The sequence below is a fragment of the Chelon labrosus genome (genome assembly GCF_963514085.1).
Source record: "Chelon labrosus genome assembly, chromosome: 10".
Lineage (NCBI taxonomy): Eukaryota > Metazoa > Chordata > Actinopteri > Mugiliformes > Mugilidae > Chelon > Chelon labrosus.
The window spans coordinates 20,535,300-20,544,865 of NC_140360.1; the positions used below are offsets into that span (position 1 = coordinate 20,535,300).

A 9,566-nucleotide genomic window follows, 5' to 3' on the forward strand; every position below is an offset into this window, starting at 1 on the left:
AGCATGCTGTACTCTTGCCCTTTTAATAGATAGACACTTTGTTGATCCCCATGAACATTATTATTGTTTTATTTGTGTTCTATTGGCCCTTTTTATTTTTGATTTCTTTATTTGGGAGAAAAAGTTGAAACATTACTGAAAGAAATTAAAGATCTTTATGACTTTTGAATAACTATACTTGAATTGTGCTGTGATGCTGGTAACAGGAGGTCAAAGGTCACTTCTTATGAGACTAGATGTGATCAGTAAAGCAGGTCTAAGGACAGGTGGGAGCAGGAACCGTGCTTTCTGATTTCAGCCCTGATGTCCTGCACAAACCCCACATAGAGGGTCCGTCACAGGGAGGGCTCACTGCCCACCAGCGGGCACAGAGCTCCCTTTCTTTGAGAAAAGGCAAAGGGGAATTCCTTACGGTGGATGCTGCAGCGATGAGAAGCCTTTTCATCCGCCTGTTTTTTCAGAGTCTCCACTGGCTGCGTTAATTACAGGGCCCGGGGCTGCACTTTGAGCTCCCCGCGCTCATGCATGCTCTTGAGAAAAAGCCGCGCGTCCGATTCTCACGACACACATAAAAACCGCACACAAACACACGCGCCGCGAACGCGCAAACGCTCGCCCTCGATCCGGCGGAGCCAGTCAGTCAGCTGCTCGGGGACATTCCTGTCTGTCTTCAACAACTTCAGCCCAGACACCGAGGACGACATAAGCGTCTGTTAGGGCTTTTGTTTTGTTTTTTTCGTCAGTCTGACTCTCTGCGCTCCTGAGAGGATGTGGAGCGTTGCTGCTCCTTCCAGACCTGACTGAAACTTTTCTCGGTCAAGACGCAGCGCGGAGAGGGAGCGAGGAGGACGGAGGAGGCGCAGCCCGTGTGTCGCTCACAGGAGACCATGGGAGGCTTTCATTAGATTCACTCCTGCACAAAGACATCATGGCTGTGGACGGTAGGACGCTTTCTGCACCTTATCCATTCGTTTATTTGTGATGAAACGACAAACGTTCAGTAGAAAGTAAAGCAGGCATGAGTTTGTTACTTTAACTGAGTACTTCCTAAACCAGTTAATCCGGTATGTTCGTGTTGCAGCTGATAACGAGACGCATGCTGCAGCCAATTAAATGATAAAGTACAGACAGTATGAGGTCAAAAAGTCCACCTACTACTGTGAATCTAGAGGGAAAAGCCACAGTGACACACAGATAACTTTAATCTCAGTATTTTATAATGGGCTGCGGGTGCAAGGAATATTATTGTGTTAAAAAAAAACAAATGAGGGTACAGGGTGGTCTTCTGATGGTCTGTGACATGGTGCTGAAATGGACAGCGCATCATGGTCTGACTGCTGCTCTGGTCAGATTTGTGCAGAGTCACTGGATTTAACCCCAGCAGCTACCCTTTTAAAAGTAAAATATGCATGGTTTTGACAGAAAAAGATGTATTTCTGTGTAAAAGTCTGATTAAAAATCTGCATCAGGCAAGCTAGACTCTCCATTGTTTGTTCTGTAAGGCTTTGGTTCATAAAAATGTTTCCTTTCCGCTGCCGCCAGTTTTATATGTGTGTGTGCGTTTGTTAATGAGAACTTTTTCCTCTCGTAGAAGGGAAAACTAGAGCCAGACAAGTGGTCCTAATTATGCACATTAAATCCTTGAAAGGGGCACATTTGTGTTTACAGCACAGCACCGCATGAGTAACACTGTGGAGGAGGGTTTATACACGCACAGGCTTGGAGTAAGACCTCAAAGAAGCTGAAATCACAAACCGAGTTTTATTCATAATAACCTGATGCTGTTGGTTTGCCTTGATGATTGCAGGACTCGGCTTGGCTCCGCTCTCGGTGGGAGATGATGAATGACGGAAAGGAGAAGGCGCAAAGCTAGAAAAAAAGAAGGCGCTCTTTCATCTCCTCCAAACCTCGTTTCCCCCTGACAGCCTCTCTTGTTCTGAAATCTCTTTGCAAATTCTCTTAGTCAGCTTAAGATATTGAAAATGCACATTATCGCGCGCACAAACACAGCTGCACATGTAGCTTCAAACGCAGTAAGAAAATCCTTCCAATCTGGCACATGAATCTGTAATGACCCATGGCTTTCTGCCAGAATCTGTGCCAGTAACAGCATGTTTACTGTAGTTCTACACTCTCTTTAATTACTGGATGTTGGGCAGCCACCTGCTGTGGAGTGGGTTTGGATGTCTGCCTACGGGCGTCCTCGTAATGATTAGGAAGTGGCTTGTCTTACAGCTCCGAAATTCGCCTACAAGCTTTTCACCGAGTAACTGTGGTACCTGAACACTAACATCTGAGACTTACAGAGGAGCTTGTCCAGACTCAGATCTCAGAGTATTGCCTCATGCATGCTCAGTGTCAACAGCGCATGTCCAAGCAGGTATTTCATAATGAGATCATCTCTGAATGACAGAGTGTCCACATGTGTTCAGCTCTGGCTTTTGTTTTCAAGTCACGCAGAGTGAGGGTGTTTTGTTTGCAGAGCAAGTAACGTTGGTCTTCTAATCATTGTACTGTACCTCTTGCCTTTATCTCTCCAGCTGCATCGAGTTTCAGTTTCTGCAGGCCAGCTGTGGAGTACAGGGCTCTGCCCGAGGACTTCAAGCACCAGCTGAGTCGACGGACAGGTGGGAACCTAACCTGGCATGACGGGCGTGGACAGAAAACAGCGGGAGGCAGAACAGTGAAGCTGCTGCAGCAGCCGGGCACCGAGGCCCTGCAGGTACCGAACACCTACATGACCTCAACATGTCGAACAGCACACCTGCTTCATGCTGGGATAACCCCTCAGGTTTTGTTCACTCTCAAAAATCAGGGAGATAGGTTTCTTGCTGCTTCATTAAGCGTGATGATATTGGACAAAAGGTAACTGCAGTATTGCTTAAGGCCAAACTGGAATTAGATTTCACTTTTTCCAAGAAATAGGAGCCTGTTCTTATCTGTGCAGTCAAAATATTAATTGCAGGCTGATAATGTTGTTACTGTGGGCATGCACTAAAAAATCATTTGCATTATAACTTTATTCCAACAGTACTCACACTGTTAACCAGCTGCAAAGCTTATGTAACTGATTCATGTGTCAAATGGTGAAGTAAACAGTGTGTTGAAATCACTGGCACAGTTTCGACACAACTGAAGCCATGACAGAGGAAGCTTCCTTAGGGTGGTTGTTATAAGGGAAAAAGGCATGAAGATTTGAAGGGCATACACGACCAAGACATACTGCAGTCACTATAGTCTCCTAAAACTAAAGTCTCCTAACAGTCTCCTAATATGTCCCTTAAATAGTCGTATTCCTTTTCAGAAAAAAATAAAAAGTAGTGTATTCTTCCTTACACAAAATTGAGGAGAATCCAAAGTTCAGTACAATCATCAGTTTATATGAATTCTTATCTGAGTTGCTCTAAACAAGTCTTAATATTTACTTGAAAGGTAAACTAGTACATATTGTGATTATTTAAACCGTACTGGTTGTATCATATGGAATAAAAATCATTACAGCATAGAACTGGTTTCATCAGAACAAGTCTAATGTTCACTCAAAGAAAATCTTCACCCTGTCGTCTACTCAATATATGAGCACATGCAAACTATCCTTTCTAGTGTCTACCAACTCTTCTCTCACATTTCTCTATATAAAAGTCGGAGAGAGAAAAAATATCAGAGCCTGGCTAATGCAGCCGGTCATCGCCGATCGTTGCCAATGGTCACTTTGTTAGCAGAGAATGGATGTTGCTCTCTCCCCAGCGGGCTAGTGTGCTCTAACAGCCTTTTAGCTTTAAATAGCACAAGTCTTCCAACACTCACTCGATGCTGCAGCATCTCTGTGTGTGCTAACTGAAAACAGAAAGAAACAGTATTTAGTTTGATACCAAGCGCCCGATACGGTCCAGCCTGTGACTGTTGTTGCAGGATAATAAACAGCAAGCATGTTTCAGAGATCTTTTTATGTGAAACATCCCGTTCCAGTTCAGATGAAGGTTTTTTTTGTTATCTGATACAGCATTTTCCGCTCACACAGTCGGGGTCATCGACTATCCATTTATGCTGCAAACTGGCCTCATTTAAAGCCCTCGGTTACAAGTCAGAGAGCCCGTGTTTTTGTCTTCGCCCCATGAAAGGCTCGCTAAAAAGGCTGTTATGAGCCGAAGCTAAAGCTGCAGACATAGAACTGGGCAGGGCTGATAACAGAGTTGGATGCAAGGCATTGTTTGTTTGCTTCAATCCCCTTGGATGCACATAATGTAGTCGGTCGGTTTATTTTGGTCTTGAGGAACAAAAACTTGCGTCGCACTGTACTATGTGTTTTCACTTCATTCACTGTTCACCTTTTCCACATGTTGTCTTCTTATTTCTTCCTCTCCTCATCAGTTTCCCTGCTGCCGTGCTGTATTGTTGGTTTGATATTGATCCAGTAAACAGCATAAAAACTGCCATTATTGCCTCTATCTGTCAACTACCTCAGTCTGTTCTATTTCACCACGGTGGGCTCGGAGCAACACAATCCACTCAGTAGCAGAGTGAGAGAATATAATTTACAGTTTTAGTTTTGAGTTAAAATACCAAACTGCTTTTCAATCCAGCCTATATGAAAGAAGAATTTGCTGAAAAACTAAAATCCTGTGTGTTTGAAAAGAACAACTTTATTCAGAACATTATTTCAGAAATAAGACAGATAACTACTTATAATAAGAAGGAAAGAAAACAGGTTCAAGGGTTTAAATCGTAGTTTTGTACTTCTGTCTTATCTGACATCCTGGACAACACAGTCAGGTCTTCTTTTAGCAGTGATTGAGGATTATATCTTCTTTAACTTTATATCAGTGTTACAGTCAGTTTGTATCCTCAGTTGATGCTGCTGCACAGTATATGTGGCATCCATGTAGAGCATAAAACACCCAAAAGAACTAAAAATAAAGCAGGTTGCATTTATTTATCCACTGCTGGGGCAGAGCTGTGTGATATTTCATGTAAATCATAGTAGGGACCATTGACTGCATATAAATATGGATGAACCTTTCGTGACATCAACCATAAGATTCCTGGAGCTCAATGTGGTGGCTCCGTCTGTCGCCATCTTGGCAGTGTCTGACACCACCTAACTCTTAGCTAATGGACACAGACGTGGAGTTTGAGTGGAGCTGAGTGGAGCTGAGGGGGGCCAAGTGGCACCAAGGCAGACAGCTAGCTGCCTTGTGTGACAGCACCCACCTGTCACTCAAAGCAGCTGCACCCTTAATTATGCGTAACTTTAAGCCTTGATATAATTTAAAGTTCGAGACATATAAGAAATCATCCCTTGTACAGATATGCTGAATGGGAAAAACAGCTATAGAGAGCCTTTTGAACCAGGCTGTAAACATGTTTGCTTCTACTGTAAGGCTGGACATTTTAGCACAGAGGTCTAAGTACACTGACTCATTTATGGAGCAAGCCTCAAGTGGCCGTACGAGGAACTGCAGGTTTTACACTTACATTAATGAGACGTTTTATTTACATTTAAGTAAGACAAATGAATACTCATTGTGTAAAAGTTACTTTTGGTTTATATTTAGACGTATTACTATTGCTCAATAATCAAGGTTGATGAGGCAAATGCTAAAATTGTGTGTTTGGTAAGTCTGCTAGGCAAAATAACTTGGGTTTTTGTTTGATGTTTACACCGACAATTATCATTTTATTGTGATTTGAAGCCACCTTTGAACAAAGTGCAAAATTGTTTCTTGATCTGCACTAACCATATAATATGAGATCTGTTCTATTATTATTGTGAGCATGATGAATGTCGAAGTAGCGAAACATTAAAGTACTCTTGATCAGTCTGGAATTGCAGTCAGCTTAAAAAAAACTGAACATCTTTCTTGGGTGGAATATTACCGGTGTAGATTAAAAAAACAGGATATTAATGAAAGCTGACCTTAAACATCTAAGCTGTAAAATTTGTCCCACTGACTCTTAAAGCCAACCTTTTTTTTTTATTTTTTATCTCGCATCTGAGAAAATCTTGAGCTGCAGAAATGCTGAACCTGCTAAATTTTTAAAACTGATTTGCTGATGAAATGCCCCAGTTTGATTACTCCTGCACAGTTTTACATCCTGTACATGCATAAGATTAAAGTGCTGGATCTCATCACCACACTGGCCCACATGCTTGCCTTTCTGTGCCGCTGCCGTGGTACGAAAAGCTGCTGCACGTTCGCTGATCTTCCAGGCAACTCCGAGGCTCACATCTACACGGAGCGTTTCATCTGCGTGCACATATGGTTACGATCGTCACTCTGTGCTTTAATGAGGTAGAAACCTCTTCTGGCTCATAGAGAGCTAATCTTATCAGTTTTTCATAAATACGAGGCATATCTACACTTATGTACTGTAAGTGTTTAATAGCATAAAATCCCCCCAGCAGATCCTTGATTAATCGGCAGTGTTTGGAGAGATCACACATCCTGTATGTGTAGAAAAGCCAGCGTTTGTGTGATTTGATCCCATCGCCACGGTGGCAGCATCAGATATAAAAGAGTAGCACAGCTTTTTTTGGTTAGAGTTTCATGGCACGGTCAGGAATTGAGTGACACTGATAACTGTGTAATTTTGCCAGTTAATGAGAGCCACTGCATGGCGGAAGTATGTTGTCTCTGTTCAGCACTGAGCACTATGTCTCATCTATGAGCATGTTAGCATTGTGGTTCGATGAAATGGCGAGATAAAGTGGCTGCAGTTCTGTGCTCATTGTGCAAGTAAACACCAACATTACTTTGGGCACTTTGGAGTATTCTGCAAACAGCAGCTGCATCAAAACAACAGATCGCTACATACAGATGTTTCCGGGACAGCTGTTTGTTCTTGTGTGTGCATCATGACATGGGGACGTAATACAAAATGTGAGACATAATGAGCTGTAATGTCTCTCTCGCTCACTGAGAGCCCATAGTATCATTTATTTATTTTAACACCGCCCTGACATCAGTTATTTTAGAGACCTGCACAAAAGCTCAGATTATAACTCAAACCCTGTAACCTTCCATACACAGAGTAATGTCTCTGCTGCTCTGTTTGCAGGAGTGAAAGAAGAACCTGCTAATTAAGTTGAACAGACACCTGTCATTATTGGGGAAATATGTTAACTTGCGTAACTCCACATGGCTCATTTGCACATCAGCATGAACACATCGCTAATTAACTACATGCAGATACGTTTTTTATGACGGAATTACACACAGCAACTAATGATCATTGATTTAATTAGTTAATTTGTGCTTAGATTTATTTAGCATATTATTTAGTTAGTTAACCGCTACAAGAACAGACTATTTTAAAAAGCTCTCTCTAATGAACAAACAACATTTGCTGTCACTCAAAATGCGTGTGTTTTTTCAGGCTAGTCGTTTCCCCAGCCAGTATTTAGCCTTTATGCTAAGCTGGCTCCAGCAGTGGTATCAGCTAGTCATGAACAAGCATGTCTCCCTAAATGTTAGATGTTAATAGTCTGCACCTATATGGAATGTAAGGTGCTCGCAACTTGAGGTTCAGTGTCTTGCTCAAGGACACCGTGGCATCTCTGCTATAAGTGGACAACATGCTCAATCTGTTCCTTTAATGTTCTCTGTACTTATCTGTACGTCTTCCCGTCTGTTTGTCTACAGTACCGCTCCAGTGACAGTTTTGGCATATACCACACAAGCCCCACACAGCCCAGCCTGATCCGCCCTGTCGTGCTCTGGTCACAACAAGACGTTTGTAAATGGCTGAAGAAGCATTGTCCACACAACTACCTGACCTACGTGGAGGTGTTCTCCCACCACGCCATCACAGGTCGCACTGCTAAGATAATAAGTAGATGTATGGTGTCACTGGGATTTAGATTCAAATCTGAAGTCAGTTTTCCCACGCCTCACTTACAGGACGTGCATTGCTGCGTCTGAATGGGGAGAAGCTGGAGAGGATGGGTTTAGTGCAAGAGACGCTTCGACAGGAGCTGCTGCAACAGGTGCTGCAGCTGCAGGTGCAGGAGGAGGGACGTAACCTGCAGCTGCTCAGCAGAGGTGAGGGTGTGTATTTTTATTATTATATTTTTATTTTATTCTCAAACCTTGGCTTTGAAGAAATAGTTGGACATTTTTCACATTCACATTTTTCACTCTCTGGCTGTCAGACTCAGACAAGAGGATCAATACCACTCTTGTATTTGGTGGATAAATATGAGGCTTGTTAGCTTTGCTTAGCATCAAGACTGTAAACAGGGTAACAAATTCTGTTTACATCTCTAAAGCTCATTACGTACACACTGTTGTTCAGTTTTGAAGCTGAGATTGTGTTTTTCATTTCAGTTCCACTTTAACTGTTATTGCATATTATTGTTGTACCCTATTGAAGGTGTGCAAGTGTCAGGGTGTGGTTTACTGCATCCCTGGTAAGTAACAAAACCTAATGACACCAATTTCAGTATTTTTACTGATTTGTTGTCTTAAATATCTGTTAAGTGGCATTTTTTTTTCTCTTATTAACTCAAAGACAACTGAAAGATAATTTATCACTTGTTCTCCTGGTTGCACACAACAGATATCATGACACTACAGAGACAAGACATCTGAAATCCTAAAACCAGTCAATCTAACAGTCAGCTCTCTAACACTCTCCTAAATAAGAACAGTTAGAGCCGCACAGTGGAACTATAACAGTCCTGCCTCCTCATCCTGAGGCCCTTCTTTAAAAAAAAAAAATGTTTATAAAGTTTTTAAAAACTGAATTGTAAACATGAATGTTTTCAGTTTAATTGTAGTGCTTGTGACCGTCTCTTGACACGAACCAGGAGTCTCCACTAGTTGCCTGGCAACTGCTCGGAGCCAAGAAATGTTCTGACCCATACTCCGTTTATTAACAGCAAATTAAAATTTGTTTTTTATACAGACTAAAACACTAAATATAACATCTTAGACTCACTGTTGGGTTAATTCATTTTCTTTTGGGCCAAGCCAGGCTAGCTGTTTCTATATGTTTTTAGTCTTTATGCTAAGCTAAGCTAACGAACAGGTAGTTGTAGCCTCACACCAAGTGGCATCAATCCTCAAGTAAAACTCTCTGCCTGAAAACTAGGAAGTACACTTCCCAAAATGCCAACATTTAGCTTTAGAATAACAGCTGAAAGGTGCTAATCTTTCTGTCTTTTGCAGGTTCCTTCGGAAAGATATCGTAGCTGGAAGAAGTGGACACTGTGGAGTCATGGGATTTAAAATCCTAAAAACTCAAATGTGAATCAGATCTGTGGGACAAATCCATCCAGCAGCAGATATGTAGAGTAATGTTGTCAACTGGAGTTGGCAGCTTTTCATTCTCTGTCAGCACGATAAACAGACATCATCTTAACAGACTGACTGTGAACTGTGATGATAAAAGCATCGTGACAATCTGTTTTGTCATTTATTTCTCTGTTCTGTGATTATTTTTCCTCTCTAACTGTCTCGCCATCTCTCTATGAAACTTTTTTAATGTAAAAAAAAAAAAAAATCATTCATAAATAAATAAATAATAAAAAAAAATCTAAATATTATCGGAAGGTCTGCATTGTG

General features: G+C 41.7%; 1 protein-coding gene across 2 annotated transcripts; it reads left to right on the forward strand.

Moving 5' to 3' along the window:
• The first annotated feature begins 607 nt into the window (after positions 1–607).
• samd10a (sterile alpha motif domain containing 10a) lies at positions 608–9,482 on the forward strand. 2 transcript variants are annotated; one of them, XM_084552954.1, is made up of 5 exons: positions 608–941; positions 2,541–2,722; positions 7,644–7,812; positions 7,902–8,042; positions 9,171–9,482. In XM_084552954.1, the coding sequence occupies exons 1-5, from the start codon at positions 929–931 to the stop codon at positions 9,191–9,193; spliced, it is 528 nt and encodes a 175-aa protein (XP_084409080.1). In that variant the 5' UTR covers positions 608–928; the 3' UTR covers positions 9,194–9,482. The 2 variants fall into 2 exon arrangements, with proteins under 2 accessions (XP_084409080.1, XP_084409079.1); XM_084552953.1 differs by having other exon boundaries at positions 7,902–8,048; positions 9,171–9,480.
• Positions 9,483–9,566: the final 84 nt, after the last annotated feature.

What these genes read in the sequence shown, in the direction of transcription:
- samd10a (XM_084552953.1), top strand. An exon ending in CGGGCACCGAGGCCCTGCAG is followed by an intron (nt 2,723 to 7,643) that starts GTACCGAACACC and finishes GTTTGTCTACAG; the next exon opens with TACCGCTCCAGTGACAGTTT. An exon ending in CTCCCACCACGCCATCACAG is followed by an intron (nt 7,813 to 7,901) that starts GTCGCACTGCTA and finishes CCTCACTTACAG; the next exon opens with GACGTGCATTGCTGCGTCTG.